Source organism: Aegilops tauschii, chromosome 2 (assembly GCF_002575655.3).
Source record: "Aegilops tauschii subsp. strangulata cultivar AL8/78 chromosome 2, Aet v6.0, whole genome shotgun sequence".
Lineage (NCBI taxonomy): Eukaryota > Viridiplantae > Streptophyta > Magnoliopsida > Poales > Poaceae > Aegilops > Aegilops tauschii.
The window spans coordinates 620,117,678-620,131,992 of NC_053036.3; the positions used below are offsets into that span (position 1 = coordinate 620,117,678).

Genomic DNA, 14,315 nt, shown 5'->3' on the forward strand with positions numbered 1-14,315 from the left:
CAAAAACAGGTATAGCCAATATGGACACTAATGGCGCACTGTACATGTGGTGCGCCATTACTAAATACTAATGGCGCACCATGTGTTGGTGCGCCATTACTGTGCAAATACTAATGGCGCACCACATCCACGGTGCGCCATTAGTATTTTTTTTTAAAAAAAAACTACTGTGCGCCATTAGTAGTTTAACTAGTAATGGCGCACCGCTCCCATGGTGCGCCATTAGTAATTATGTTTCAAATTTTATTTTTATTTTTATTTTTGAAACTACTAATGGCGCCCCGTGGGAGTGGTGCGCCATTACTAGTTGAACTAGTACTAGTAATGGCGCACCATCCCACGGTGCGCCATTAGTGACTTGGCCACCACTTCCACCGAATGCAACCCCCCCCCCCTTGGACCGCCTTTTTCAGTTTTAAAAAAATAAAAAAAAATTATGGAAATGTCAAAAAAAATAAAAGAAAACAAGTTTCCCATGTGATATGTGGTCTAATTGTTGTGAAAATTTACAAACATGAATTTTGACTTTATTTGCAAAATCTCTCCAGAATTTGTAAAATGGGCATAACTTTTGCATACGAACTCGGATGAAAAAGTTTTTTATATGAAAAATCATCTACTCGAAAAGATACATCCGAATTTAAAAGGGGAACCCCGTTAAACATTTTCTAAATCCTCAAAAACCTAACAGAAAAAAAGATACGGGGCTTTTAAGATCTGGAGAGGCAAAAAAATTCAAAAAAATTCAAACTTACTAATGGCGCACCTGCCCATTGTGCGCCATTACTATCTTCCCGCCTTCAAAATTCAAAATAAGTCAAAAAAATAAAAAAAGTTACTAATGGCGCACCTGCCCGTGGTGCGCCATTAGTATCTTCCCGCCTTCAAAATTCAAAAAAAATAAAAAAAATAAAGAGTTTGTAATGGCGCACCTGCCCGTGGTGCGCCATTAGTATCTTCCCGCCTTCAAAATTCAAATAAATCAAAAAAATAAAAAAAAAGTTAGTAATGGCGCACCTGCCCACGGTGCGCCATTACTATGCCGTATATATGGCTGGGCGTGATCCTCTCCTCCTTACCTCTTCATTCTTCTCCTCCACTCCACCTCTCCTCCACTCCATCTCCTCCTCTCCTCCACTCCATCTTCCCTTCTCTCCTCCACCATACTACCCTCCTCCTCTCCGGCGACCTCCTCCTCCCTCCTCTCCTCCCCTCCCCTCCCCTCACGGTTTCTCCTCCCTCCTCTCCGGTGAGCTCCTCCTCCCTCCTCTCCGGTGAGCTCCTCCTCCCTCCTCTCCTCCCATCCCCTCATGGTTTCTCCTTCCTCCTCTCCGATGCTCCGGTGAACTCCTCTCCGGCGACCTCCTCCTCCTCTCCGGCGATGTAGGCGAGCGCCTCTCCGGTGACCTCCTCCTCCTCCTCTCCGGCGAACTCCTCTCCGGCAAAAGAACACGGCAAAAGAACGTACAAGATCCAAAAACAGGAACAAAATTTGAAATAATATCGTGCAAAAAAAAGAGCAAAAAAAAGAGCAAAAAATGGGCAAAAAAATCACGATCCAGATCCAAATTCAAAATTCAAAAATAGCAATGGCGCACGGTGGGGGTTAGACGGTGCGCCACTACTATTTTCCCGCCTTCAAAATTCAAAAATACTAATGGCGCACCGTGGCCTATACTAATGGCGCACCGTGGCCTATACTAATGGCCCACCAGTGGTGCACCATTAGTATACCAGATACTAATGGCGCACCACTGGTGCGCCATTAGTAAAAAATACTAGTGGCGTGGTACTAGTGGCGCACCAGTAGTGCGCCATTAGTAGGCAAAACTGGTGCGCCACTAGTAGGCCTTTTCCTAGTAGTGTCATTCTGAGCTTTAAGTACTTGTTCTACTTGAGTGGTAACCATAGAAGCATGTTTACTAATGAGTTTAAGTTCACCTTCAACTCTAGACATATAATCACCCAAGTGTTCAATCATATAAGCATTGCGTTTTAATTCTCTGCCAAAATAAGCATTGAAGTTTTCTTGCTTAACCATAAAGTTATCAAAATCATCCAAACATTGGCTAACAAACTTAGTAGGAGGGATTTCAGCTTTATCATATCTATAGAGAGAATTTACCTTTACTACCCGTGTCAGGTTATCAAGACCATGTGTTTCTTCAATAGGTGATGAATTAAGACCTTGTATTTCTTCAACAGGAGGTAAATTCTTAACATCTTCAGCTTTAATACCTTTTTCCTTCATAGATTTCTTTGTCTCTTGCATATCTTCAGGGCTGAGAAATAGGATACCCCTTTTCTTCGGAGTTGGCTTAGGAGTTGGTTCAGGAAGTGTCCAATTATTTTCATTGGTCAACATATTATTCAATAGAATTTCATCTTGATCAACAGTTCTTTCCCTGAAAACACAACCAGCACAACTATCCAGGTGGTCTCTAGAAGCATCGGTTAGTCCATTGTAAAAGATATCAAGTATTTCATTTTTCTTGAGAGGATGATCAGGCAAAGCATTAAGTAATTGGAGAAGCCTCCCCCAAGCTTGTGGGAGACTCTCTTCTTCAATTTGCACAAAATTATATATTTCCCCTAAAGCAGCTTGTTTCTTATGAGCAGGGAAATATTTAGCAGAGAAGTAATAAATCATATCCTGGGGACTACGCACACAACCAGGATCAAGAGAATTAAACCATATCTTAGCATCACCCTTTATTGAGAACGGAAATAATTTAAGGATATAGTAGTAGCGAGTTTTCTCATCATTAGTGAACAGGGTGGCTATATCATTTAATTTAGTAAGATGTGCCACAACAGTTTCAGATTCATAGCCATAAAAAGGATCAGATTCAACCAAAGTAATTATATCAGGATCAACAGAGAATTGATAATCCTTATCAGTAATAAAGATAGGTGAAGTAGCATAAGCAGGATCATATTTCATTCTAGCATTCAGAGTTTTTTTTTCCAGCTTAGCTAATAATTTCTTAAGATCACTTCTATCATTGCAAGCATGAATGTCTCTAGCGGTTTCTTCATCTATAACATAACCCTCAGGCACAACAGGCAATTCATATCTAGGGGAGAATCTTCATCATCACTTTCATCAATATTATCAGTTTCAATAATTTCATTCTCTCTAGCCCTAGCCAGTTGTTCATCAAGAAATTCACCAAGTGGCACAGTAGTATCAAGCATAGAAGTAGTTTCATCATAAGTATCATGCATAGCAGAAGGGGCATCATCAATAACATGCGACATATCAGAATTAATAGCAGAAGCAGGTTTAGGTGTCGCAAGCTTACTCAAAACAGAAGGTGAATCAAGTGCAGAGCTAGATGGCAGTTCCTTACCTCACCTCGTAGTTGAGGGATAAATCTTGGTTTTTTCGTCTTTCAAGTTCTTCATAGTGACCAGCAGATATAAATCCCAAGTGACTCAAAGAATAGAGCTATGCTCCCCGGTAACGGCACCAGAAAATAGTCTTGATAACCCACAAGTATAGGGGATCGCAACAGTTTTCGAGGGTACGTAGAGTATTCAACCCAAATTTATTGATTCGACACAAGGGGAGCCAAAGAATATTCTCAAGTATTAGCAGTTGAGTTGTCAATTCAACCACACCTGGATAACTTAGTATCTACAGTAAAGTATTTAGTAGCAAAGTAATATGGAAGTAACAGTAACGGTGGGAAAAGTAACAGTGCTAGTTTTGTAGTGATTGTAACAGTGGCAACGGAAAAGTAAATAAGCGAAGAACAATATGTGAAAAGCTCGTAGGCATTGGATCGGTAATGGAGAATTATGCCGGATGCGATTATTCATGCAACAGTTATAACATAGGGTGACACAGAACTAGCTCCAATTCATCAATGTAATGTAGGCATGTATTCCGAATATAGTCATACGTGCTTATGGAAAAGAACTTGCATGACATCTTTTGTCCTACCCTCCCGTGGCAGCGGGGTCCTAATGGAAACTAAGGGATATTAAGGCCTCCTTTTAATAGAGTACCGGACCAAAGCATTAACACTTAGTGAATACATGAACTCCTCAAACTACGGTCATCACCGGGAGTGGTCCCGATTATTGTCACTTCGGGGTTGCCGGATCATAACACATAGTAGGTGACTATAGACTCGCAAGATAGGATCAAGAACTCACATATATTCATGAAAAAATAATAGGTTCAGATCTGAAATCATGGCACTTGGGCCCTAGTGACAAGCATTAAGCATAGCAAAGTCATAGGAACATCAATCTCAGAACATAGTGGATACTAGGGATCAAACCCTAACAAAACTAACTCGATTACATGATAGATCTCATCCAACCCATCACGGTCCAGCAAGCCTACGATGGAATTACTCACGCACGGCGGTGAGCATATTGAAATTGGTGATGGAGGATGGTTGATGATGACGATGGCGACGGATTCCCCTCTCCGGAGCCCCGAACGGACTCCAGATCAGCCCTCCCGAGAGAGATTAGGACTTGGCGGCGGCTTCGTATCGTAAAACGTGATGAATCTTTCTCTCTAATTTTTTTCTCCACGAACGTGAATATATAGAGTTGGAGTTGAGGTCGGTGGAGCTCCAGGGGGCCCATGAGGCAGGGGGCGCGCCCGGGGGGGGGGGGGGGGGGGGGGGGGGGGTAGGCGTGCCCCCCACCCTCGTGGACAGGGTGTGGGCCCCCTGGCCTTGATTCTTTCGCCAGTATTTTTTATATATTCCAGAATAATTCTCCGTTGATTTTCAGGTCATTCCGAGAACTTTTATTTCTGCACAAAAATAACACCATGGCAATTCTGCTGAAAACAGCATCAGTCCGGGTTAGTTCCATTCAAATCATGCAAGTTAGAGTCCAAAACAAGGGCAAAAGTGTTTGGAAAAGTAGATAAGTTGGAGACGTATCAACGTGCACCTCCCCAACAACTGACACCTCTCAACCGACCGGGTGCCGATCCCGCCGGTCCCGTTGAGCGGCCGTGCACGCCACGAGGAGATCGAGCGCCGTCGTCGCCTCCTGCTGGACGACCTCTACTATGACCCCAGGTACGCCGTCGACTCTGACCTCTGGGACACTTGGTTCCAAGACGAGCACGACACGCGGCGTGCCTCTTTCTTCGCCGGCACCTCGTTGGGGCCGCGGCGGCCACGTGAGCGCCGCGCGCGCTCCGACCCCTCCCCAAGTGCGCGGGCGTAGGGTGGTGCGTGGCCTCACGCCGACGCCGTCGCCGTCGCCCTCTCCGTCACCACCACCTCCACCTCGCACGACAGAGGAGGAGGAGGCCTGGCTGGTTCAACGTGTCATGGGAAGACTCCATGAACACGCACGATGAGCGGCAGTGGGAGGGCCTGGAGACCATGATGGCCCCCTCTGCCGCCGGCGACGTCGCCTTCCCCGAGCTGGAGATGGTGCAGGCGGTGGAGGAGGCGCCACGGAGGGAGGAGGTGCTGGAGGAGTTGCTCGTGGCCGCGTTCCACCCGGGCCTGGTGGGCCAGTGGTGGAGCTGGTCGTGCACGGCTCCGGAGATGGCTGACGCCGCGGGGGCGTGAACTGGTGCCCCACGCCGCCGCGGTCACCGGAGCGGGAGGCGTCGCCACGGGAGGAGGTGGTGCAGGCACCTCCAGCCTTCTAGCCCGCCCCCGTGTACGAGGCACCGCCGTCCCACCTCTGGACGCCGTCGGCCTACGTCGACCTCGTCAGCGACGACGACGACAACGGCGGACACTGAGAAGACGGCGACGGCAACGGCAGGAACGCGCGGGCGGCGGATTTCTTTTGTTTTTTAATGTTAATTATGTCTATGGGAACTGTGGAACTGGGCCGTTTTGTGTCCGTGATGTTTAATTATGTTTTTTGGTTTTATGTTCGCGTTTATTTCCGGCATTTTGTTTTTGTTTTTGCGTTTTTTTAATCACGTCCATCCCGGACATGATTTGGGGTGCGGCCGCGCGTTGGGCGCACCGACGACCCAACGGCCCCAAGCGGACATGGGCGACCCCATTGCCGCCCTAAACGGACGAAAACAGGCCAAACCGAACGACCGTTTGGGGTCGTGCGCTGGAGTTGGCCTAAGATACACAACAACAATAAATTGTGCAAGTAATTGTCTTGGTATCAATAGGTAGCAATTTATGCATGTGTCCTAAAACCCGTATAGATAAGTACACTAAAACATACCACCTCTGTTATTTCATGTAAGACGTTTTTGCAGTTCTGTAACTTTGTAAGATGTTTTTGCAGTTCAATTGGGGTAGTAAATATAGATTTAAAGATAGTTAATTAGACATTTTTTGGGGGAATTTCCTCAATGGCTACAATAAACTGATAGGAAATAAATAAATAAATAAAGGATGTTTAAAGATCAATACCTTGGCAGTGTCAACTTGTAACAGGTATAGATCATTTTGCCCATGGAAAAAATTCTTTAGTGTCATGTTCACCTACACCAAGTCAAGGATAAAATAAACTTGGTTTTTGATAAGGACCAACATACATACAGAGACAAAAAAAAATATGAATGAATGCATATGATTCATATTTTCTACAAAAATAAGATCCCAGATCAAGTCGGCATTGAAATAACAGGGGTGATATGATATAGTCTCCTGGTTCCACTGAAGCTAGTACAGTAGAAGTCAGTGCTCAAGAAACAGATATTACAACAACTAAAGATGTGTGGCAGTTCAAGAGTGTGTGTTTTTTAGCAAAAGACAGTTCAATAGTGTGAAGGGGAATATCACGTATCATGTGAATAAGTAAAACATCCCCAAACCCGTGTCGTTAGAGTATATAGAGTATATTGGTGAGTTTGTCCCTTTGCACAAAAACACGGCCTAAGAACGCATCGTTTTCAGATTTAATTTCTTAATAGAAGAAATTTGCTGAATGTGATTTCCTGTTGGTATAGTATGCTGTAATGCCAAACGTTCTATTTAGTAGTAGCATTGATCTACATCTCGTTCCATGAATCATTGTTCAATTGTTTGCTAGTGTATTACGGATCAATATAACTTACCCGGTAGTACCAATCTAAATAAACTGAAAGATTCACTCAGAAAAGACATCTGGCATGGATTATTGGGCATAATCAGGCAATAAGCCCCAAACCTCGACAAATCAAGCAATACAGGGAGAAATGTACTAACAAGTCAGACAGAACAACATCTACACTAGAATCTGTAGCGGAGATCTGACAAAACAGAGAGATCTGGAGGGGGGGGGGGGTTAAAGGACCGAAGGAATCGAAGAGGTTTTGTGTACCCGAGGGTACCAGCCATAGTTTTAAATAGCCGGCTATGGGCGCCGACCAAAGTCCTCAAAGAAGGCTCGCGCTCCCTCCCGCTAGGGTTCCGCCGCTGCCGCCAGGCCACCGGCCCTCCCCGCCGCCTCTTCCCCCTCCCCCTCCCCCTCCCGTTCCCGCCCCTGCGCCACCTCCCTGGGAGGTGGCCAGCGCGGCGCGCCCCTCCCCTTCCCTCGGCCCCCACCCCCGTGAGATCTCCACCGCCGCCGCTGGCCCGGGTGCTGCCGGCGGCGGCGGGCCCTTCTGTACCCGCGCGTTTGTCTCCTTCCCGGGGCTGGTGACGACGGCGGTGAGGCTCGGCTGAGCGGCGGCTCGGCGACCCGGCGGCGGTCGCCGGCGGTAGGCGCGGTGGCGGTGCTGCCCTTGGCAGCAGGGCGGCGTGGTGGCGTGCGGTGGCCGGCGGCGCGTCCCCGTCCAGATCTGGGCCCTCCCGGCCCCATCTGGGTCCTAGCGGGCCGGTCCCCGGCGCGGCTTCGTCGTCGTCTGCGTGGTGCGGAGGAGGAGCAGCTCGGATGGGAGGCGGCGATGCCGACGGCGTGCCTGCTGCAGCGCGATGGCGGGAGCTTTACGGGCATGGAGTTCCCGGCCGGGCCTGTGGGCCCACGGGCCTGGTATGCTCCTGCTATTGTGTCCAGTCGGCTACCGTAGTTGGCAGTGGAGGTTGTGCCCTCCCGCGTGCCGACGGTGCTGCGGCCCCTAGTCCCGGCTCCTATCCCTTGTTGTGCAGACCTCACTTCGTGGTGCCGTGGTGAGACGGCGTGGAGGCTTCTTGACCATGGTGGCGCAAGATGGTGGTCGGTTTGGTGGCAGGCTCTGGAGCACCCGAGGTGAAGGTTGGGATCGGAGGAAACCCCTGTCGGCCTGTCCGACACCGACGCGGCGACGCCGGTGGGTGCCGCCGGACCTTCCTGGAGGGCGTCGGGGGCGACCCTTCCTCTCGCCTCGTCGTGTACCAGGGGAAACCCTTGGCAGCAGTGTCGTCATCATCGCGGTCCTTCTTGGAGGTGTTGATTGGTACCGGTGCTTCGGAGCCTTGGAGCTTGGTGGGAGATCTTCGGTGGGCGCAGTGGTCGTGAAGCTTCTTCGTTTCCGTCGATCCGCAGTTGTCGACATTCTTTTCTCTTGTTGTTTCTCTTTCATTTCTTTTGAGTGTGATTGTGCTGCTTCCGCCCCAGCACCTATCCTTGAATGTATCGGTTGGTTGCTTTGGAATACAAAGCGGGGGAAACCCTTTTTCGGAAATAGCCGGCCTCCGCTACAGCCCGTTATAGCCTTTTCAGAAGAGTGCCGCTATATGGCCGCCTTCCCAAATAGCCCGCTATAACCTGCTTTAGCCCGCTATATCTCCGCTATAGCTGATTTGGAGGCTCGCCGTTATTTTCCATAGCCCGCTATTTAAAACATTCTGCTGGGCGAGGTCGCTGAGGTGAAAGCAGCCAGTGGATCGGTCGAGGTCGCCGCCGAGCGTGCCGCCGGTGCGCTGAGGCTCTGCCCACTCCTCCCCGGTGCTAATCCGGTACACGAACGCTGGCGGCGGCGGCGGCAGCGTTGTCATGGCGGTGGCCCGCTAAGGACGGTATTTTCCAAAGTGAAATAAGCTTTGTAGGCAAGTGGGCCTAAAATAAGCTGAAGCGGAGCGCTACCAAACATCACCGGCGATGCCCACGGCTTCCTCCGCCCCGACGCCTTTCCTCCTCCTCGCCTGTCTTCGCAGAAGCTCGGGCTCCAGAGCCACGACCCCATTCCCTCATCGCCATGTACTCCAACCTCGGCTGCCCCCGTCTCTTGGAACTCTAGGGCAGACGATGTGACGCAGACGTTTCATGCAATGGTCGCCGAGGGTGGGTGCCAACGCAGTGACGAGGAGACGGCGTAGGCTTGGAGAGTGTTTGATGGCATCATTGACAAGGATGGTGAATGCCATGATCGTTTGTTCTCCACTTCGGTTCTCATTTCGAAATAATCTCCGGTGAATGTAGGTAATGTTATCTGGCCTGATGATTTGTCTTTGGTATGCAGTTGGAGCTCTCGAGCTAGGCACTGAACTCGACAGCTATGCCTCACAACGAGGCTTGTACAGGAATGTCTACGTTGGGACTGCTTTGGTGGATATGTACTCAAAGGGTGGAGAACTTACCAGAGCGTTTGGGAAATTGCCATGCAAGAATGAAGCTTCTTGGAATGCCTTGATTTGTGGTCTTGCCTTCAATGGGCGAGGCAATGAAGATGTTCGATAGTTTAAACTGATGAGCAATGGGGAAGGGCTCCGGCCGGACGATATCAATTTCATGAGGTTTGCTTCAGTACACCCCCCCCCCCCCCCCCCCCCCCTCTTAAAAAGTTTACACAACTCTTAAAGTTATATTTTAAGGGTATTCTTGTACATCCACGGTCAACTAATTCTAATCCATATCTCCCAATGTGTCAAACAAGATATCAGAACAATCTAATATTTTTTATTGAAAGGGTACCTTCTAATCTCCATCTTTAATCCGCATCGAAATCTGTAAACTTTTCTAGGGGGTGTACCGAAGCAAAACTCCACTTTCATAGCAGTACTTTCTACTTGTGTGAGGGTTGCTAAAAGACGGTCGGTGTTGGTTCAGTTCCTTGACATTTGAGTTCCAAATCATTCCCAAGGTCGAGCACTACTCCTGCATCGTTGATTTATTGGCACGTGCCGGAGATTTAGAAGAAGCATGGGATTTCATTGAGAAGATCCCCATCAAAGGCAAACATGGTGATGTGGGGGCCTTTGCTTGCCTCCTGTCTGAAATGCAAAAACGTTGAGGTCAGTGTTAGTGTCATCAACAGGATCATGCTGCTGGAGCCTGGAGCCCTCAAACTTGTGGAACTATGTGGTTTCATCGAAGATATAGGCAAGCTCAGTTAGATTGGATGACTCTGCGCGGATGAGAGGGTTGATGAGAGAGCGAGGTGTCAACAAAATTCCAGGTTGTAGCAGGATCGAGGTTAGTGGTAGAGTTCTTGAATTCTATGCAGGGGAAATGGACCACAGCATGGTGCGGAGGATATGTATCAACTCCTCGACATGCTTGTGGATTAGATATACTGGAGGGATATGTTCCAAATCTTGATCTGGTTTACCACAAAACCAGATGCAGGTCAACTTCAGTATTGCAGTCTTACTGAAATCTGCTTTCAGGATTGGTAGTCATGTCAAGGAGGCTGACATGTGTGAAAGAAAGGAGGCGGCTGTTCTTTTTTCTCACAGGAGCATAAACATCAGCCGAAATACTGAATAAATGTCGGATGTCGAACATCTAACATTGCTTTGTATTCCTTCTCCATGGCTGGATACCAGGATCGAACCAGGTCTATTTTGAATCACCTGTCAACAGTGATCTTTGAATTACAGCTGCTTGCTAAGTCATGTACAAATATTGGCTGCTTGAGCTGTGAGTATGAAAATACCCTTGAAACTTTCAACAGACGGGTTCAATTTGCCAATGGACTCGATTAGTTTTGCAAGCTGTCAGAACGTGCTAGATAACCGCGAATATGGAAAACCATAATATTTCTAAAGAGTAATCATATAAATTATACATTATAGCATTTTTTGGCTGAACGCATTCAGTACTCTACTCTAAAAGAAAAATTAGTTGGCACCTGCCTAATGTTGGAATTATTGGAAAATTGCATCCTAGGAGGAGTGGAGATGGAATCCAGACGAGCTACGTTCGCTCCAAGTCAGCATTCATCTAGATTTTTTTTCCTGGGTAAATTCTTCAGGTAAGAATGGTATTACTTTTTTTTATAGATAGGGGTTTCCCCCCTGCCCCAACTTTTATTAAAAAGCAAAGGTGAAACCACGACCAGGACAATGTACAGCGCTCGGCAACAGCCAAAGTAGCTGTCACAGAAAGGACCTAGCGAACTACCCTATTACAAGGCAAAATAGATGAGTCCAGCCAACGCCTGGAGCCAAAACAAGGTGGACTAAGTTCAGGTAGTTCAGATCACTTCACATCTCCCAAGCTATTCTAAGCAATTCCCCTCTTCGCCGATTCAAAAGCCTTAAGCACCGGAGAAGAAGCGCACCCTGGGCGCCGGAGCACAAGATCTTCCATTGTCTCATCAGCCCTCCCACCAGGTCCATGATGCAGCGAATGCTTCGCCATTTTCGCCCCTGAAACACAAATTCATTGCGCAGAAGCCATAAGCCCCACAAGGTAGCAGATGTGGTAATATTGATAGCTTCATATTTCTTTTTCTCTTTCCACAAAGTAGACAAGGACAGAAAAGAAGATGGGGCTAAGATACCCATCCCTTCAGCAATTATGTTCCAGATTTGACTGGCTACCACACAATCAAAAAATAGATGATTAACCGATTCATTTTCCCCACAGAAAACACAGGTAGGATCTTCCACATGTCTTCTCTTGGCTAGATTATCTCTAGTCAAGCACTTATTGTTATATGCTAGCTAGAGAAATACATGGATATTAGGTGGGACTTTGATTTTCCAAATAGCATCTTTAATATCAGAAGATATCCCTCCAAAGTTAATCATTTTGTAAAAAGATTTAACAGTGTAAATCCCAGAAGGTTCAAGATTCCATCTAGGAGAGTCTGGAGCAACCCCAGGGGTAAAGTTACTAACTATCTCACACAACTCATACCATTTTTCCATAATGTTATCATCTACACACCTCCTGAAAGTCAGTTGTAGAGTATTGCCATCCCAAACCTGGGCAATGGTGGCATCTTGTTGTTGACAAATGTCAAACAGCAACCAGAATCTAGTTTTAAGGGAATATCCCCCAATCCAGGTATCATGCCAGAAGGCAATGTTCTCACCATTCCCAGGGATCCAATTAATAAAAGTTTTAGCTCCATCAAGAGCCCAGGTTAGGCTTTTCCAAAAGGGAGGGCCTAGTCCAGGTTTTCCCCAATAAATATTGGGTTTATCAGTAGCATATTTGAAGTTAATGATTTTCTTCCAATCACTATCCCTCCCATCATAGAATCTCTCTCCCCCCCCCCCCATGAGGCAAGGAGGGCCATATTGTACTCTCTAAGATTAGGAACCCCTATACCCCCAAATTCTTTTTTCTGAGCAATCAACCCCCAACTAGCAAGATGGTATTTATGATTATCACCCACATTGCCCCAAAAGAAGTGAGACATCTGTGAGGTAATGGCATCAATGGCCCACTTAGGGAATTCCATAACAGACATTAGGTAAGCAGGAATGCTGGCAATACATGTAGTTAGGAGAATCAGTTTACCCCTGTAGGAAAGATGTTTACCCAACCAGCCAGCAATATTTTTAATAATCCTACCAATAATATGTTGAATGTCTCCCCTCCTAAGCTTTTTATAATGAAGAGGCACTCCAAGATATTTGAATGGAAAATATCCAAATTGACAACAAAAAAACTTGGGCAAAATTATTGGATAAATCCAAAGGAACATTGATTGTATGGAGATCACTTTTATTAAAGTTGATTTTCATACCAGTAAGGCTTTCAAAGCAAGTCAAAATCCATTTCAGGTTCTTGGCATAAGCCATTGAGTCTTGCAAAAACAAGATAGTGTCATCAGCATACTGCAGGCTGATGACACCCCCAGGAATCACCTGGGGTAGGAGACCAGCAATTAGGTCAGCTCTGGCAGCTTTGGATAGCATTTTGGTAAACACATCAGCAACCAAATTAAAAAGTAAAGGATAGTGAGGATCACCCTCTTTAGACCCTTCCCAGCCACAAAATGTGGCCCATTAGTTTCATTGATTCTGACCTGAAAGGTCCCTTGATGCAGGGTACTAAAGAGCCAATTAACCCACTTGTTCTAAAACCCCTAGAAAGGAGCATCTCTTTAATGAAATCCCAATTAACCCTATCATATGCTTTCTCATAGTCCAACTTAAGAATTAGGCCACTACTCCCAGACCTGTGAACCTCATGAATCACTTCATGAGCCTTTTCCAAAATGAACCTCCCTTTGATGAAGGCAGTCTGATTGGAGGAAATTAGTTTATCACATAAAGGAGAAACTCTAGTAGTCATAGCTTTAGAAAAGATCTTTACAACATAGTTACTAAGGCTAATAGGCCTAAAGTTTTTCATCTCCCTGGCCAAAGGATTTTTGGGGATGAGGGTAATCAAGGCAAAATTGAGTCTGAAAATATCTAGAGTACCAACTTCAAAATCCCTGACCATCCACATGAAGTCATTGTTGATGATATCCCAAAAAGTTTGATAAAACAAAAAGGAAAGACCATCAGGGCCAGGGGCCCCACAGGCATATGAGCTATTGATAGCTTGCTTAATTTCCTCTTCAGAAAAAGGCTTTTCTAAATTATCTCTGTCAAGTTCGGAAACCTTCTCATCATCTTCCCAAAAATCAGCCTCCAGATGTATATCAGGTTTAGCCTCAAAAGCAAAAAGTTTCTTATAGAAATCAGTGGCCACTTCCAACATGTCAGCAGTAGAAGTCACTACCCCATTGGGGCCATCCAGCTCTGCAAGATGGTTTTTCCTGTGTCTATGGTTTGCCAAGGCTTGGAAATATGCATTGTTCCTATCACCTTCCAAGATCTTTCTATCTCTAGATCTCTGCCACAAGGCAGTTTCTTCTTTTTTCCAAATTTCTTCCAATTCCTTTTTAAGATTTCCTAGTCTAGCAAAATCACTAGGGGAAAGGTTTTGTGTCTCAGAAGAGACATCTAGCTTGTCAAGCTCCACAAGTAGGACTTTTTTCCTCTTCTTAATAGCAGCTTCAATGTTGGTACTCCATCCCTTAATTTTTTTCCTAAGAACCCTAGATTTAATCATCCAATTTTCCACAGATGAAACATCAGAGGAAACAGATCTCCAAGCACTTTCCACAACCTGATTAAAGTGAGGTTGGGAAAGCCACCATTTTTCAAACCTGAACATCTTAGATCCACAGTGTCTCCTCCCCCCAGTATCTAGCACCAGGGGGCATGGTCACTGCCTACCCTGGGAAGGGCAACTAGGGAAGACATGGGGAAATGAGC

At 46.4% G+C, this 14,315-nt stretch overlaps 1 protein-coding gene across 1 annotated transcript in view; it reads right to left on the minus strand.

The window, feature by feature from the left end:
- LOC109753605 (uncharacterized) overlaps positions 1-8,864 on the minus strand; it is a 33,112-nt gene extending 24,248 nt beyond the window's left edge. Inside the window, exons 1-2 of the mRNA XM_020312522.1 lie at positions 8,712-8,864; positions 6,378-6,449 (exon numbers count right to left, since the gene is read on the minus strand). Coding sequence (XP_020168111.1) covers positions 6,378-6,449; positions 8,712-8,864 — 225 coding nt within the window. The remainder of the gene's footprint in view (positions 1-6,377; positions 6,450-8,711) is intronic.
- Between the last annotated feature and the right edge of the window lie 5,451 nt (positions 8,865-14,315).